Source organism: Pelodiscus sinensis, chromosome 8 (assembly GCF_052426305.1).
Source record: "Pelodiscus sinensis isolate ZL-2025 chromosome 8, ASM5242630v1, whole genome shotgun sequence".
Classification (NCBI taxonomy): domain Eukaryota; kingdom Metazoa; phylum Chordata; order Testudines; family Trionychidae; genus Pelodiscus; species Pelodiscus sinensis.
The window spans coordinates 62,995,317-63,012,497 of record NC_143059.1 but is presented as its reverse complement, the minus strand read 5'-3'; the positions used below and the strand labels follow the sequence as shown (position 1 = coordinate 63,012,497).

The 17,181-nt window shown below is 46.9% G+C and overlaps 1 protein-coding gene across 3 annotated transcripts in view; it reads right to left on the bottom strand.

Annotated features, from left to right (window-relative positions):
- The window catches only part of AFAP1L2 (actin filament associated protein 1 like 2), a 129,401-nt gene that overhangs the window by 55,916 nt on the left and 56,304 nt on the right, over window positions 1–17,181 (bottom strand). For all 3 annotated transcript variants that reach the window (XM_089780203.1, XM_025190678.3, XM_006134964.4), the window contains exons 2-3: window positions 2,095–2,223; window positions 1,559–1,639 (exon numbers count right to left, since the gene is read on the bottom strand). In XM_089780203.1, the coding sequence (XP_089636329.1) occupies window positions 1,559–1,639; window positions 2,095–2,223 (210 nt within the window). The remainder of the gene's footprint in view (window positions 1–1,558; window positions 1,640–2,094; window positions 2,224–17,181) is intronic.

The following is a 17,181-nucleotide window of genomic DNA, read 5'->3' as shown; positions in this document are numbered from 1 at the left end:
CGACAGGATGCCGGAGCCCAGCCACCCCTTCCCCCTGAAGGTCGCGGGGCACCCTGATCTTCCCCATCCCCTCCGGCCAGCCATGCTGCCCCCAATCTCCCCTAGCTGTCCTGGCCAGTCATGCTGCCCTGCGGCTGGCCGGGAAAGATAGGGGAGGTCGAGGGCAGCGCGACTGGCCGGGAGAAATCAAGGAGGTCAGGGCAGCAGGGCCCCCCATGAAGCAGCCGAGTGTCTGCAGAGCAGCAGCTGACGGGGAAAATACCTTGGACCCCGCAAGGTATTTTCTGTATTATCTGACATTTCGATTATCCGACCATCCTTTGGTCCCATTTAGGTCAGATAATCAAGACTCTACTGTATTTAGATTGTAAGCAATTTGGGACAGGGACTGTCTCTTGCATTTGCATGGGGCCTCATTCTTAGCTGGCCCCGGGGCAACACTGTAATACAATAATAATAAATAATAATATTAATATTAATACTACTAATAATAATATTGGAAGTAGCTAATGGGCTGATCTATATTTGTAAGTATGAAACTTGGAGGATAAGTGATCCTTTTGAGTTTCCATACACATCGTGAAAGGAAGACATTTTAACAAACATTCTGAACTTTTGAAGAACCCTCTCCCATGTTGTGAATGCAAAACCAAGTACAGGCAGTCCCTGGGTTACATGGATCCGACTTACATCGGATCCCGACTTACAAACGGGGTGAGGCAACCCCGCACTAGCTGCTTCCCCCCAGCAGACCAGGGAGACGCGGAGCGGCTTTTCTCAGCAGACACCTCAGCTTGAGAATAAAGGACTGAGGGAAGTGAGGTGTGGGAGAATAAAACTGAGCTCTGGAGAAATGTTTGGCTAGAGTTTCCCCTACAGTATGTACCAGTTCCGACTTACATACAAATTCAACTTAAGAACAAACCTACAGTCCCTATCTTGTACGTAACCTGGGGACTGCCTGTACAGCTAGTCAGAGGGAAAAAAAAACCTGTTGGAAGACAATCATGAGCATTTCACCCAGGGTTAGTGTTCTGAGCACATACCGTTTGCAAAGTACTAGGATCTTCTGAAGGGCGTGGGGAGAGGTGCGCTGTAACTACAAGACAGGATGTGTACTGGGTGCATAAATAATTCATCTTGCACCCGTTTAGACAATTTGAAACCACCAGTGGCAGCGTGCAAAGACATATGCTGAAAATAGTCATCAAAAAGATTTTAGATCTGTTTTGTGTCTATACATATTCGGAGAACTTCTTTAAATACTCCACTAGGGTTGCATGAAACTGCATACTTAGCAAGGAGACATTTTTATCCAAAAATACTGCCTTCAAAAGTTTTCCTTCCAGGAATAACCTCACCGCGTTCGCCAAAAGCACAGAATATATAAAAAGAGGACAGTCATCTTCACCCTCTTTCATTGGCTCAGTTCTGCACCCCAGTAATTCAAGGGAATCACATCAGATGTCAATAGGAACAGAATCAAATCCTGTGCCCCTTTATTCTCTCTCTACTAGAAAGTTACATCCCAGACAATTGCTAGCCATGGATTACATACCTCTGTCTTCTTTCTCCTGTCCACCTTGCTGTTTAAGGAAGGTGGTCACTTTGTTCATGTAAATGTATTCCTCATCACCACCTGTAAAAAGGGAGAGAGAAATGTCTTCATGAGCCTGTCCCATAGACCCGACTAAGTATTAAACACAGATATACATACATGTACATGTCTACATGTCAGTGTTTACTAAAGGCAAAAACCTACCAATTAAACAATGCTAAAGTTGAGAAATTAAACACTGAACAGCCAGGAAATCCATGAGTTAAAGTTTCTGCTCCAATGTGAACTCAGCCAAACAGTACATCCTGTGTATCTTATGGTGTGGATTAAAAATAAACCAAGTTACAGCAAGGAAAACAAAAGTGATTGGGAACCTTGGAAATCCTTTACTTTTAAGAAATCTGGAGCTCTGGTTATTTTTGTAGATAGATCTAATCATGTATAAACAATTAAAAAACCAAATCCATCTCCTCTCATATCCCATCTACCCAGTCTCAGTTAAGAACCCCCCTCCATTGTTGTGACGCTATACGTACCGCTTGTCTTTGTGTACACCTGCAGGAGGTCAGCAAGGAAACTCTTTTTCACTACAGCTGTGCTGCTGAGGTTCTCTTTATCCAAAATCTTCAGAAAATTCTCAAGTTCCGTGAGCAGCTGTTCTAGAGCTAAAGGAGACACAACAAACAATGGGGGTCGTGTCTTTACAAGGCCATCGGGTTACACTGAGAGAGGGGACATGCACTGAACCTCTATTTCCCAAGCTCTTGACTTTTTTGGGGAGAGGAGGATCAAGACAGATTTTAGATGGAATCTCTGAGCTAAGCCCATTCTTATGATTTTGATTCTGGATCAGATCTCGAAGTAGAAGGGGCTTGTTTTCTGATTCCAGTTCAGCTGTGGATGAAATCTCACACACACAGCCACTCCTCCCAAGTGAGTAGCTATTGTGTGAGAACTGCTGATCTGATGAGAGTTTGGCCATTTCCTGCAGGAACTACCCTGAAAGCAGTTGGCAAGGTTTTGACACCGTTGAATATGACCTTGGTTTTGTGGTCTAGAGCTGTAGTCTCAACCTGATCCAGCTGGGATCCAGCATGGAAATAGGGATGCTAAATGCATGTAATTCGGTAACCGTGTAACTGCTGAAAATGTAAGTAGTTACAGTTACACGCAGGGCAGCATGGCTCCCCATGCATACCATCTCCCGCCTGCCACCCTGTGCTGCTGCCTCTGTATTAGAGGCAGCAGCTCAGGGCAGCAGGCAGTTCCCAGGGAGCAAGCTCCCCATGTGTCCTGGGAGCCTGCATGTAACCATGAATGTTTACCGACAAGCCCAAGTTCATCAGCTAATTGTGTACATGGTTATACTTCCACACCTCTAGTCCGAACGCTGCCTTTTTGCACCACTTCAAATTTTATTTCATTTATCTTTGCAGTGACTCACACTCATACACCAGAAAAAAGGGCATGCCTGTGAGAGTCAAGTTCTTCTAGGCCTACACACAGGCACGGGAAGCAGAAGTGCAGTGGGGGCTCTGCAACCGGCTTCTCCACATCCAGAGGCCAGCCCCGCTTACTGACTCAATGCCAGCTCCCGGTCCCACTGCTCAGCACCAATGGGCAGCTTCAAAAAGGCTGCACTATGCTGCGCTGTCTTGGCGCACGTCACGACCTGACCCAACCCACTGCAACACAAATCAGGGACCAAGAAATCCCAGGGCTCTTCACAAACAAGTAGAAATGGGGAGCTACTTGCAAATAGTGGGATTTTACCAGTAACGGTGATTAAAACGGAATAGCGATTATTTGGCATCGGTCACCTGCCTCAAGCATAATCCAAACTTGGGAATTTGCCCTGCGTCCAGCAAACAGACTGCTTAGCCTGCCTTCAAACAAGGGGAAACATCTCTGTGTAAATCACATTTTTCCCATCTTCATTGGAATTTGGAACTTGTCTCCAGGGGGATTTTGCACCAAGACAGAAATATACTGTCCTATTTGCCAGTTCTGCTGGGCCAGACACTTTACGTACAAATAACAACAACAGTAAGAGCACAACCGAAACACCATCATGGCTTATCCCCGGAGCTACAGATGTGGGTCAACTTCTCCAACAGCTGTCCACATGGGAGTCAAGATTGAGCTTGTGTTTCTCCTTAAGGTTGAGGATTCCCCCTACCCCAGCCTTTACTATGGAGAAGGACCTCATTCTTCTCCCAGGCCAGCAGAACTGGGGTAGCACTAGGTGGGGTAGCCAGGAGTCCGGTATCTTATGGGACAGTCCGGTATTTGAGCCCTCTGCCCAGTAAAAAAAAAAAAAAATCAGATAATACCAGACACATGCAATGACCGGTATTGTCTGATTTTTCCAGCGGACGGAAGCCTGACATGTGCAGCCCCGCCCCCACTAGGCTTCCATGCAATCACTGGCTCCCAGCAGCGTTCACGGCCCTGCCTCCCAGCTGGAAGGTGGGGTTGTGATTGCTGCTTATCCTGCGTTCCTTTTTTTTTTTTTTTTTTGCTCGACCAAACAATACCAGATGTCCAGTATTTTTTGGGAGACCATCTGGCAACTCTAGATAGCACACAGGGTCAAATCCCACAACACAACTTCCCCATTTTCCAGTGGGGGAGTCAGAAGGCCAAAGCCCCTTTCACCTGAGACCCCGACCCTTCCACTTCCTGTCCCTCAAGCAGTTCATTTAGGGCCTCATCCAACAGCTACGGAGGTCAGTGGAAAGATGCCGACTGTCTTCCACAGACCTGGAAAACATTCAGCTCTTCTTCCAACAGCCGCCATGTAATGGCGCCTGTTTCTATGCAAATCTGTCTCTGGTCTCAGTGGGACGCGCTGTATCCAAACCTGATACCTGCGCAAATAAATTGCCATTGCAATGAATGGGACTATTCATTTCAGCGGGAAGAAGGAAGAGAGGGAGCAACGTGCTAATTTTTATAAGAAAGCAATGAGCCTGGGGAGTGAAGATGAAGTCTCAAGGAGGACTATGAAGGGATCCCAAGGGATGCTCAGTGCAAATGAGGAAGAAGAAAAACAATCACAGCAGGAGGGTAAGAATTAGCTGTGGTCCCAAAGTGTCTCTACATCAAGCCAAGGTAGAATTTTCAAGCCAGTGGAGCTACAGTGGTTTCAACAAGCTAAGAATCGTTCCACTGTGTGTGCAGTATATTGAACCTAGTGATGAGCAAACCAGATTGGAAATTACCTAGAGCAACCTCATGCAAATGTCCCCACTGGTCCCTCTCTGCGCCGAATGTCAGACAGAGACATTTCTACTGCCCCATCACTGTTATACCTGAGTATCTCAAAATCTAATGCATTTATCATCACCACACCCATGCGAGGCAGGGTGCTGCCATTATCCCTATGCTACAGATGGGCCACTGGAGCCCAGAGGAGCTAAGTGACTTGCCAAAGGTCACATAGGAAGTCTGTGCTGGAGAAAGGAATTGAACCCAGATCTCTCCAGGTCTTGGTTAACGTCCTAACCACGGACTCTCTCTCCCGCCGGCGTTTTCCCCCCTCTCACCCTGGTGGTCTAGAAGCGACTGCATGAGAAGGTATCACTGCTGGAGCTAGGCCTGCCTTTGTGGTCATTTCCCTGTGGGGCTTCTGGCAACCCTCAGCACTCTCCAGGATTCGAATTGCTACCCGTGGCGCTCCTCGGCCAGCATCCCACAGCCTTTGTTTAGTATAATAGAAAGCTAGGGGCAGCAGCACACGAAGGGGACTGGACTAGTAGACTCAGGGTGGGACTTTTTGAAAGCACAGAAGGAACATGAGTCCATATGGAAGTCAATGAGATTTGTGCATCTTACCTTGCAAGGCTCCCTTTTACTTTTATAGCACCTCCCTTCTAATAATCTCAGCCCCTATCCATGTGATGTTTTCATACCACACCTATCAGAAAGGTATCTAACATCATACCTACCCCAAGAAAGGTAGGGATTGTCATCCTTATTGTAAGACTGTCTGGAGTGAGGCACAAGGCGATAAAGGGACTTGACCAAGATCATCTAGAAATTCTGTAGCAGAGCCATGAATTAACCAATCCCCATGTAGTATCTTAACCTCTAGACCATCTCTCCCCTGTAAAATGTCGTTGCTAGGCAATGTGCATTCAAAGGGGCCTTAAAATGAAAATTATTTTCAATTTCTAAGAGGCATTTAGGAAACTCAGCTCGACAAGGGAACCAAACAACTGGGGAAAAGAACTATCCGGACATACCACACCTCATTCAGCACCTTGTCTGGAGTCTAGCAGCAAACACGTAACATTTTGGCCTTAAGCCCATTTGCTCTAATTTGGATCTAGATGGTCATGAAAGCAGACGACAAAGCAAATGAGTTCAAGAGGATGGGCTAGATTGACAACCCCGAGAGGTTTGTCAGGGTGGGGTCACTTTCAGTCTCTCTGATGCTTTGGGGTTCTCCCATCCTCTATTTAACTCGAACAGCGTGAGCCAGTGAAGCGTTCCATCCAGTTTTACTCCAACACGACAGTTACTTCTACTACCGCTTCCTAGAAGCTGCCTATTCCAGTAACACCACCTAATTCCAGCAAAGCATCCCAGCTGCTAGATGCTAGGGTCGGGACCTTTAACGTGGCAAGGACAGAAGTGGAGTATTTCTTGCTCTCCCAGGCCATTTTATGACAATGGGGGAGAAGGGACATGATGAAGTGGGGATTGTATTCACTCTGTTCGCCTTGTTATGTTGCATGTGATTTCTACTGTCCTGTAACAACCCTTGTGTGTATGCGCCTCAGTTTCTCCGAGCACTGCACCAATAGCGAGGTGGCGATGGGAATTTCGGTGTGACACTCTCCCTCACATACACAATGGCTGATGCCTTCTCTAACCTGAGCCTGGAGGGGCTCTGACCAGGAGACAGCTTTTGCTGGGGAAGCTGGACAAAGACTGGAGGTGGGGGCTGGCCGGAGGGGGAGACAGGCTGCAGGGTGCGTGAGGGAGTCTCACTGGCGTGGGGTGCAGGTAGGGTTGCCAGGTGTCTGGTATTCTACCAGACAGTCCAGTATTTGCGCTCTTTGTCTGGTTTAAATAAAAAAAATCAGAGAATACTGGTAGTCTCTGATTTTTCCGGCTGCACACCGGACGGAAGCCTGGCGTGGGCGGGGGGAACGGCTGGAAGGCGGGGCCACGATCGGCGCTAGGAGCCTGTGATTGCACAGAAGCCTGGCGGGGATGGGAGTCCCTGCTGGGAAGCGGGGTTGTGATCGCCGCGTATCCCGCTTTTTTTTTTTTTTTGCTCAACCAAAAAATACCAGGTGTCCGGTATTTTTGGGGAGACCATCTGGCAGCCCTAGGTGCAGGGAAGGAGGTCAGGGCCCTTGGCTCTGGGCCCCTCTCCCCAAGAAGGAGTGGACTGGCTGCTTCTGGTTTCTGTGCTGACAAGTCTGTTCTACGCTGTGTCCCTGTCAACTAATAAACCTTCTGTTCAACCTGCTGGCTGAAAGTCACATCTGGCTGAGGATGGAGCTGCATGGCCCTGTGATTCCTAGAACTGCAGCAGACGAAAGCAAGGGAGAGGTTTCCAAGCAGCTCTTAGTCAGCGGGAGCTGTGCTACCCTGGATTCCCTTGAAAGCGTCTCCTCAACACAATGCAGAGTGGAGGCTTTTCCGCAGCAGCCTTTCAGTCTCTGGTTTCCTCTCCTAAGCATTCTAAGCTGGCAGCATTTTAATTCCCAGGAGGCTGCTTTGGCAGAAGGCTGCTGCCTTCGCACTTCGGTTTTCTTTCCTTGATGCCGGAGGGGGGGAAATCAATAGACCAGATGAGGATTGTGTGTTGGGTAAAAGCCGATTTAGAGAGAGCATTCAAATCCCTGAATAGTGAGTGTTGTTAGCATATCGTGGGCATCTACCCCACTTCTTATGAGGCTAATTGGGACATTTATAAGGACTGCCTGTTGCTGAGAAGGGAAGAGTATTTTGCGGTGACAGCAGAAGAAAACTGTTCCCTCTGCTCCTGAGAAGAGCCAAATGTAGTGCCATTGACAGCTGGATGCCCTTTAGAAGTAACTGCCTTCCAAAATAACAAAGCACTTACTTCTTCATACAAGCAAACCACCTCCCCACCGGCTTAAGATTCCTATGAACACAGAGTCATGGACATGATAAAATAGCCACAGCACAAAGGCAGAAGTATTAAGACTCCGTCACGGATTTCAAAAACACAAGCAAGACTGAGCAGTGCACATTTCAAAGGCAAGCCTCATACCAACAGATACATAGCCGATTTATCAATTCTGTAGAGGACATGAAACATGGTACTGCTGGAGTATGATGCTCACATGGGACGGGGAATTTTGCAACCTGGATAGGATGGTAGAATGCTGAACCTTTAAACACACAGGCTGCATCTAGACTGGCATGATTTTGCGGAAATACTTTTAACAGAAAAGTTTTTCCGTTAAAAGTATTTCCGCAAAAGCACATCTAGATTGGCACGGATGCTTTTGCGCAAAAGCATCCGTGGCCAGTCTAGACGCGATTTTGCGCAAGAAAGCCTCAATCGCCATTTTAGCCATCGGGGCTTTTTTGCGCAAAACAGTTCTTCCCTGTCTACACTGGCCCTCTTGAGCAAGTATTCTTGCACAAGAGGGCTTTTTCCCGAGCGGGAGTGTGAAAATATTTGCGCAAGAAGCACTGATTTTGTACATTACAAAGTCAGTGCTCTTGCGCAAATTCAAGTGGCCAGTGTAGACAGCTGGCAAGTTTTTGCGCAAAAGTAGATGCTTTTGCGCAAAATCTTTCCAGTCTAGACGCACCCACACTGTACACTGCAACCGAACTTGGTTTTCCTGTTCTCAACTCAAGGCCAGTGGAAAGGATAAGTTTGGTCAACCATTTTCAAATTTGAGTGTGTCAAGTTCAGAATTAGACTTGACGCTTTTCAATTAAATGTTTTTTTAAATTAAAAATGGGGGGAGGAGGCTTCCTCAAATATTTTTCATTTAAAACTTCTTGATTTTCTCCCACATTTTTCATTAACATTTTAATAAATAAAATTGCTTCAATCCTTTTGAGGAGTTTTATTTAAAGTATTATGAGAAAAAAACCCTTTCAATAAACTAAAATCCAATAACCATTTTGATGTTTTAAATACAAATTTATATTTTAAAAAATAAAAACTCAGAAAGAAAAATGGAGGATTTTTGCACTTTTCAAAATGGAAACAACTTTGAAATTTCAGAAGTTTTATAAACCTCTCCCCATTTTCAACCGGCTGTAGGAAACCCTGAAGAGCACATTGTAGCACTTAGATAAATTGGATGAATTCTTCAAAATGCCGAGCTCTGTCAGCGAGGGAAAGAAGACCACTTCAACAGAGGTCTCTAACTAAGGTTTTAATTGCCTGGCCTTACGTTAGCTGGAAGTGCTTGGCTTGATCTTGCTGCAAAGCCTGAAATGGAGGGAGAGGAGCAAACAGTGTGTCTTGTTGAGAATGGAACCGTTGAACCCAACCAGCCCTGCGTGGGCAGCTTTGGAAGTTTGAACAAGAATCTTATTGATGAGCCGGCAGCTCTAACCCAGAAACTCTGAACTTTAACAAACCGGCAGCAGAAGATGCACAAAAGGCTTTTCAGTTTTCTGAGCAAACAACAGACGTACTTTTCCCCTGCAATCGGAAAATGCAGAACAGCATCCTGGGAGAGGAGGGACAGGGGAGAGAAAGCATGAAAAGCACTCAGACGGCTGAAACAGGGGCTTTACTCTGAGTGATCCCACGCCTTTTGGTGACTTATTGTAGCTTTCATGACAAAAAACAGCGATACCCTGCATAGATTGCGGGTCCCTCACCCTTTCCAGTACAACCCGGCCATTGCATCACACCAGATTCAGTGAGAGGACTCGCTCCAGCAAGCAAGTGCTGTTGCACAAAATTTAAATAAAGGCCGGCAACACATCCCCTTACTAACAGCATCTTAATAGAGCACCTGTTCAGGAGCTAACTGTCTGTGGGCTGACTTCCACCAGGCGTAGTGTTTACCGCCGTGAGTTACTCCCCAATAAATACAGCCATGTTACCAAGAGGAGTGCTTATGATAGCAAGCCCTGCACCTGTAAGTATGCGCATTATCAAGCTTTCCCCACTATCACCATCTCTTCACAAGAGCAGACGTTTCTAGAGCGGAGTCCGGACATTGCATTTTGCTGGGAATTTTTGGCGCAGGAAACGGAATGGTACTCTCTGATGGCACGGCATGTAAGTGTCCCTTCCCCCACCACTGTCACTTTGTCTGTTGCCTCTAACCGTACCTTCTCCTCTCCGCACACTGCTTTTTCCCCTCCCCTTTGGTTTTTTATTTTCCTCCCTCTCTTGTGCAGCCTCTGGGGTTTTTTGCTTTCCATGCCCATTCACCAGAAGGGCTGCACACCGCTGACTTTGTGGGGGAGCTAGAGAGACGAGCTGACCTGTATATTAAGAAACAGCTGTTTGGTGTCTAATGTGGTTTCTAGCCAAGTCCAGAGAGGACCTATGAAGAAGCACTGGATCACATAAAACAGCTGTTTCAAGACAGAACCTGACAGAGAGCCAAGCCCGGGGCCTTGTACCATGAATGAAGCACTGGGGAGCTTGGTCTAGCCTATTTCATGCACTTGTCCTTTGTTTCCTTTAGTTGTCTTGGGGAGGCATCCGAGAGGGGGTGGGGGGGGGGGGCTGAGGGAGGGTAGGAGCTGGGCCCAGTTGCTGAGTGTGTCGTAGGGTTGCCAGGTTTCCAGTATTTTTGCCTCCTGGCAGGGGGAAAAAAAGGGGGAAAAAAATCAGAAAGTACTGGACGTTCCTGAATTTTCTGAAATTTTTTTTTTACTGGACAGGAGTTGGAAATACCGGACACCTGGCATCTCTAGCCATCGCTCACTAGCTGGAATGCTAGTGGCAGAGATTGGCCTCAGCTGCTCCCACGCCACCCAATAGCGACCCGGCGAGAAAGCCCTACTGGAGCCCACTCTTCCCGTGCTCCCACACCATGGGGCATGCCACGCTCTGCCTGCTCCTCCCTGCTCTCGCTGCCGGCTGCTGCCGCTCGCTGCCCGATCCAAGTGAAAGGGGCTGGGCTGGGCTGGCTCCGGGGCCCAAGCAAAGCTCACCCAGGGCTTCAGGCAAGTAGAGCTAGGAGAGGAGCTCCTTGGTCCAGCCCCCGCAGCAGGCTGGGGGGGGGGGGAGAGATGGGGTGGTTCCTTCCCAGCTCCACTCTCCAGGGCTCTACCTGCACCGTGGCATCGATCGGCCGGGCCCCACTGTCAACGTGCCGCCTTGGGCCCCGCAAACACCTGCAGCTCATGGAGCCCATTTTTCGAGACTTCGCTGGGTCCTGGGCAGTGTGTGTGTGCGGGAATGCTCCAGGCCCTGGGGAGGGGCGGGACCTTGGCTGGGAGGGACAATGCTAGAGCAGCCAGCTCTCAGCACCATACCTCTCCCAGCCAGCCCTCAGTGCAGCCCAGACTGTGCCACACGGGGCTCCGGCGGTGATTTAAAGGGCCAGGGGCTCTGGCTGTAATTGCAGCACCAGCAGGCCAGAACTCCAGGCCCTTTTGAATCCCTGGGCCCCAGGATAACTGTCCTCTTTGCCCCATTGGCAACCCTGGGTCATGGGACTCTCCCCATTCCCTTTGCACCTCTTATCCCACCCCACTCTCCCAGTCTGTTCCTGCCCTCCTGTACGAGGCATGAGCATGGCACCTCTACTGCTGTCTTTGCCAGCATGGAGAGCACCACAGATTGGACTCCATTTGGACAAGTCGGTGCCCACAGACTGGCACAGCAGCTATCTGGGTGGAAACGTGGCTGGGGCTTTATCTGTGGGACCTTCCTTGGTAGCTCAGACTTCCCTTCTCTACAGCAATCCCCCCAGCAACTAGGATTGTGGGACTGGCTGTGTTTTAAAGAAGCCGTATTGACGGCGCAGGAGCAAACCGCCTCCATATGCAGAAAGAAAAGCAAATATGGTGGGGAACCAGCTGGGCTTACCAGAGAAATCGGAGGAGCTTTAACCCACAGAAAGGAAGCTTACAAAGAAGTGGAATCTTGGGCAGAGGACTAGGGAGGAGTAGAAGAATGTTGCTCCAGCGTGCAGGGGTGTAATCAGGAAGAACAATGGATAACTGGAGATGCAGCCAGCCAGGGACGTGAAGGGAAACAAGAAGGGCTTCTACAGCAATAAGAAGGTGGTCAGGGAAGGTGGGACCCTTACTGAATGGGGGAGGCAACCTAGTGGCGGAGGATGTGGGAAAAGTTGAAGTACTCCATTTTTTGTGTACATCTGTCTTAACAGACAAGGTCAGCACCAGACTGCTGCCCAGTGCGGGGAGGAGCTGAGCAGCCCGCAGTGGTGAAAGAACAAGCTCAGGGTTATTTAGAAAAGCTGGGGTTGAATCTAGTGCAGCCACAGGTGCTAAGGGAGTTGGCAGATGTGATGGCTGAGCCACTGGCCGGTATCTTTGAAAACTCGTGGCGAATGAGGGAGGACCTGAGTGATTAGAAAAAGGCAAATATAGTGACTGTTTAGTAGTAGCAGTAGAAGAAAAGAAATAATAATCTGGGGAACCACAGACTGGCCAGCCATGCCTCAGTCCCTGAAAAAAAAAATCATGGAGCAGGTCCTCAAGGAATCCATTTTGAAGCACTTGGAGAAGAGTGATAGAAATGTAGCCGTGTTAGTCTGGTGTAGCTGAATCAAAAAACAGGACTATGTAGCACTTTAAAGACTAACAAGATGGTTTAATAGGTGATGAGCTTTTGTGGGCCAGACCCACTTCCTCAGATCAAATAGTGGAAGAAAATTGTCACAACCATATATACCAAAGGATACAATTAAAAAAAATGAACACATATGAAAATCAAATTTCAGAACAGAAGGGGGATGCGGGGGGGGGGGGAGGTAAATGTCTGTGAGCTAATGATAGTAGAGGTGATAATTGGGGAAGCTATCTTTGTAATGGGTAAGGTAATTAGATTCTTTATTCAAACTCAGGCATAAAGTGTCGAATTTAAGCATGAATGACAGTTCAGAGGATTCTCTTTCAAGTGCAGTCTTAAAAGGGTTTTGAAGCAGGATGCAGGTAATCAAGTCATTGAGACAATGTCCTTTCTGGTTGAAATGACAAGAAACTGTTTTTTCTTTGTGATCCTGTCTTATATCTGTTTTGTGGGCATTGATCCTTTGGCGAAGTGTCTGAGACGTTTGTCCAATGTACATAGCAGATGGACACTTTCGGCACATGATAGCATAAATTATATTTCTGGATGCGCAGGAATATGAAGGAAGAGGAAGGTGATCGGGAACAGTCAGCATGGATTCACCAAGGGCAAGTCATGCCTGACCAACCTAATTGCCTTCTGTGGTGAGATAACTGGCTCCCTGGATATGGGGAAAGCCGTGGATGTGAGGATATACCCTGACTTCAGCAAAGCACTGATACGATCGCCCGCTGTATTCTGCCAGGAAGTTAAAGAAGCATGGATTGTATGAATGGACTCACTACAAGGTGAATAGAAAGCTGGCTAGATCGTTGTGCTCAATAGGTAGCGATCAATGGATTGAGGTCAAGTTGGAACCTGGGACTAAGCAGAATGTCCCCAGGGTCAGTCCTGGGACTGGTTTTGTTCAACATTTTCATTAACGACCTGGGTGAGGGGGTGGGTTGCACTTCCAGCAAGTTTGCGGATGACACTAAGCTAGGTGGGAGAGGTAGATATGTTGGAGGGTAGGGATACGGTCCAGAGTGACAGATAAATTGGAGAATTGGGCCAAAAAGAAATCTGATGAGGTCCAACAAGGACAGGTGCAGAGTCCTACACTTAGAAAGAAAGTATCCCTTCTACTGTTACAGGTTGGGACCGACTGACTAAGCAGCAGTTCTGCAGAAAAGGACCTGTAGTCGATGAGAAGCTGGATAGGATTCAACAGTGGGCCAAGAAGGCTAGTGACGTATCTGGCTGCATCAGTACAGGTTGAACCTCTCAGTTCAGAACTCTCTGAACTGGAAATATCCATCACCTGGAATGATGTCCCCTTTTCATGGGTGTGGCCAAGTTTCCTGTGGTCCCATGAAGTTTGTTTACAGCTACCAGTCCTGGCTGTCAGTGTTCTGTGCTCTTATTTAGCTCTAATTTACCACTAAATGTCTTCTAACAGCCCAGTAAGCAGTGGAAGTGTTGGTAATACTGCTAGAAAATATTGACCTCCTATAGTTCGGAAAATTCTCTGGTTTGGAGCTGGTCAGGCCCCGAGGATTCCGGACTAGAGAGGTTCAACCTGTAGGAGCATTGCCAGCAGATTGAGGGAAGGGATTATTCCCCTCTATTCAACACCGATTACTCTAAATGTGGCCTCTTGTGTCCAATTTTGGGGGCTCCCTGCTGCAGAAAGGATGTGAATACATTGGAGAGAGAGAGAGTCCAGTGGAGCAATGGAAATGATTATGGGGCTGGGCACATGACTTATGAGGAGAGGCTGAAGGAACTGTGTTTATTTAGTCTGCAAGAGAAAAGAGTGAGGAGGGATTTGATAACAGTAAAGAATGCAGAGACCTCAGTGGTGACAGATAACAGAACAAGAAACAATGGTGTCAAGTTTAGTGGAGGAGATCTAGGTTGGATATTGGGAAAAACTACTTCACTAGGAGTGTGATGAAGCACTGGAGTGGGTTGTTTTGGGAAGTGGCAGAATCTCCATCCTTAGAGGTTGATTTTTTTTTAAGACCCAGCTTGACAAAGCCCTAAATGGGATGCTTTAGTTGAGGTTGGTCCTGCTTTGAGCAGGGGGTTGAGGTCTCTTCCAACCCTAATTTTCTATGATTGTATGACTGCAAACTCATAACAATTAGTGATTCATAATTAATGCCAGTTACAGTACAGGAGCAAAACTCTACTCTGTGTACCAGATCCACAGAATAAAGGAGGTTAACCCAAGGAATCTATCAAGGCTGTTGAAAGGACACACACACACCAAAGAGTCTTAATACCAGTTAGGATCCTTCCTACGTTTTTCTTCTAGTGTTTTCAATTTTTTACATGGCTCAAGATAAACCCTCTCTTAAAATAAGCAACACATATAACAGAAGGCAAAAGAAAACATGATGAAGAAACTGTTGCATTCAGAGCAAAGGGCTGAGAATGGGGAAATGTGATTTCCCCCCCTCCCACACACAGGGAATCAGTGCTGCACCAGTGGACCATATGAACTCACTCTGAACCTCTGTTTACCCATATGTAAAATGGGTGCAATGGTGCTTTGTAATTCCACAGGTAAGGGACCTATGTCAAATACTACGATAGGTTGGCTACCAAGTGCTAACGAACAAGCTTCATCACTTAATATTCTTGCTCAGTCACTGCCAAGAGTGTTTCATAGGGTTCTCATCAATCTTTTCTAGTTTAACTGCAAGGGAGCTTTCATTTAGAGACTGTGGCGAGATGCAAACCAGTTATTTCCCTTAGCATCCTATGACACAACTGTGTGCAGTGGACAGGCACACACAAGTTACACACTCTGCACACAGTCAAAACTCATCTCTTTCCTAACGACATAACAAAAACAACAGAGGCCTTCTCTCCATCCGAGGGCTAAGAAGTAGTAAGAGAGAAGTCCAGGGAACTATCTGCTACTTCCATCTCTTACATCCATAGAGTTTGTGGATTTCCCCACCTTCCATAGTGAGTCAATGAGGCTGGATCAATTAGCATCTCGCCACAGGGTTCCAAGACCAATTAACACTGTGAGGCCCCAGAAGATCCCGGCCCTCACCCCCTTCCAACAGTAAAGGATGCCCCTGCTCCTTTTAAGATCAATGACAAATATTCCCTTAACATCAGCAGGAACAGGATCTGGCACATAATATGTGATCCCTTCGATTTAGTGCAGAGAGACATCTTTATTCCCATTGCAGCTCAGATGGTTACCTCTGCAGTCTCACAACACATTTCACTGATTTCGGGGCAGAATTACAGCTGCCCCGGAGCACATAAACACAACACAGGTTATGGATTAGTGCCAACCAGCTGGCACACAGTCAGAAATATGCATCATGCAGGGGAGAACAGCAACACTGTAGAAGTGACAGCATGTACCACAGCGACAGTCTGCACGATGCAACTCACATTCCGATAGTGAGTGGAGATTTACCCTCAATTGCTTCAAATCCCAGGTTGACTTTTGTCAGTTTTCCAAATCCCATCATTCGTCCAGCAAGCGCATAAACATGGAGGACCTGACTCATGAATTTGGAACATGAGTCTACCAGAAGAGCCCCACGACTGGACCACATTGTCCTAGGAGCAGCTCAAACACAGGACAAAGATCCTACACTCCAAGTAGGGTTCTTTCCCTTCCACCAGGTTTCAGAGTATGTCAGTCAAACAGCTCTCTCAGCTTCCATGTTGCCAGGAAAGATAAACCCCACCCATTTTACCATCTTTACATGCCACAGAATCTGGCCTAATTATCATGCCACGGCTCAGACAGAAGCAATTCTCTAAAGCCATATTCTTCAGCTATACACAGAAATAAAAAATTCTCAAGTCTTTTTCATAGCATCCAGAAGGGACCCCTGTGATCACCCACGTTGACCTCCAGGAGAGGCCATAGAATTGCCCCAAATTAGTTCCTAGAGCAGAGTTTTTAGACAACATCCAGTCTTGATTTAAAACAATAAGCCATGGAGACTCCACCACAAGTTGTTCCAATGGTTCATTGCTCTCACCATTAAAATGTATGCCTCATTTCCATTCAGCTTGTCCAGTTTCAACTTCCAGCCATTGGCTCATGTTATGCAGGTCTCTGGAAGACTGAAGAGACCATTATTAAAATTTTCTGCTTATTGATAATTCTAACGTTGGCCTCTAGCAATGGACAGATGGCTTTGCTTGGATTCCTTTTGTTCCAAATATACTTAAAAAAAACAAAAAAATAAAACAAACCAAAACAAAACAAAAAAACACACACTCCTCATTGTCCCTAACTCTGCTGGCCATAGACTTCTCCTAGAGTCCCTTTGCTTCCCTTGCCAATTTTCTACCATCCCTAGTGTCTGATTTATATCCACTTCTTTCTTCCATGTGTGTATTTTATCATTTATAGCCACCTTCACTTTCCCTCTTTAAACCAATAGGGCCTTCTTCCTTGAGTGTGGCTTTTTGGGGCAACTAGTAACATGATCTTAAACAGTTCTCAATCAGCATTCACATTTGTGAAATACCAAGACAATATTTTGACTATTATAGAATCATCTTGGTTATTATTTTAATTATTAATAATAAAATGTAAATTGCCATGCCTGGCCTTTAATGGAGCGAATGTGTTGAAATAATTTATGCATCTGTAACTCTACATGTTTTGGGTTATTTGACTAAAATTCAGAGGGGAGGGAAGTGGAAGAGAGGGGAGGGAAGCCTTTGTACCACGTAATTTCATGCTCTTATTCTGTGGCACAACATACTATGGCCTAGGGGACCAAAAAGAGCTGAGAGCCTCACAGAGAGCCACAAGGCTCTACTCTACAATCCTCTCTATCCCCACTTCAACTGGAATGGGGGAGACAGGCCTTCAGAGCTGCGTGAGGTAAAGTCACGGGGAAGTTAG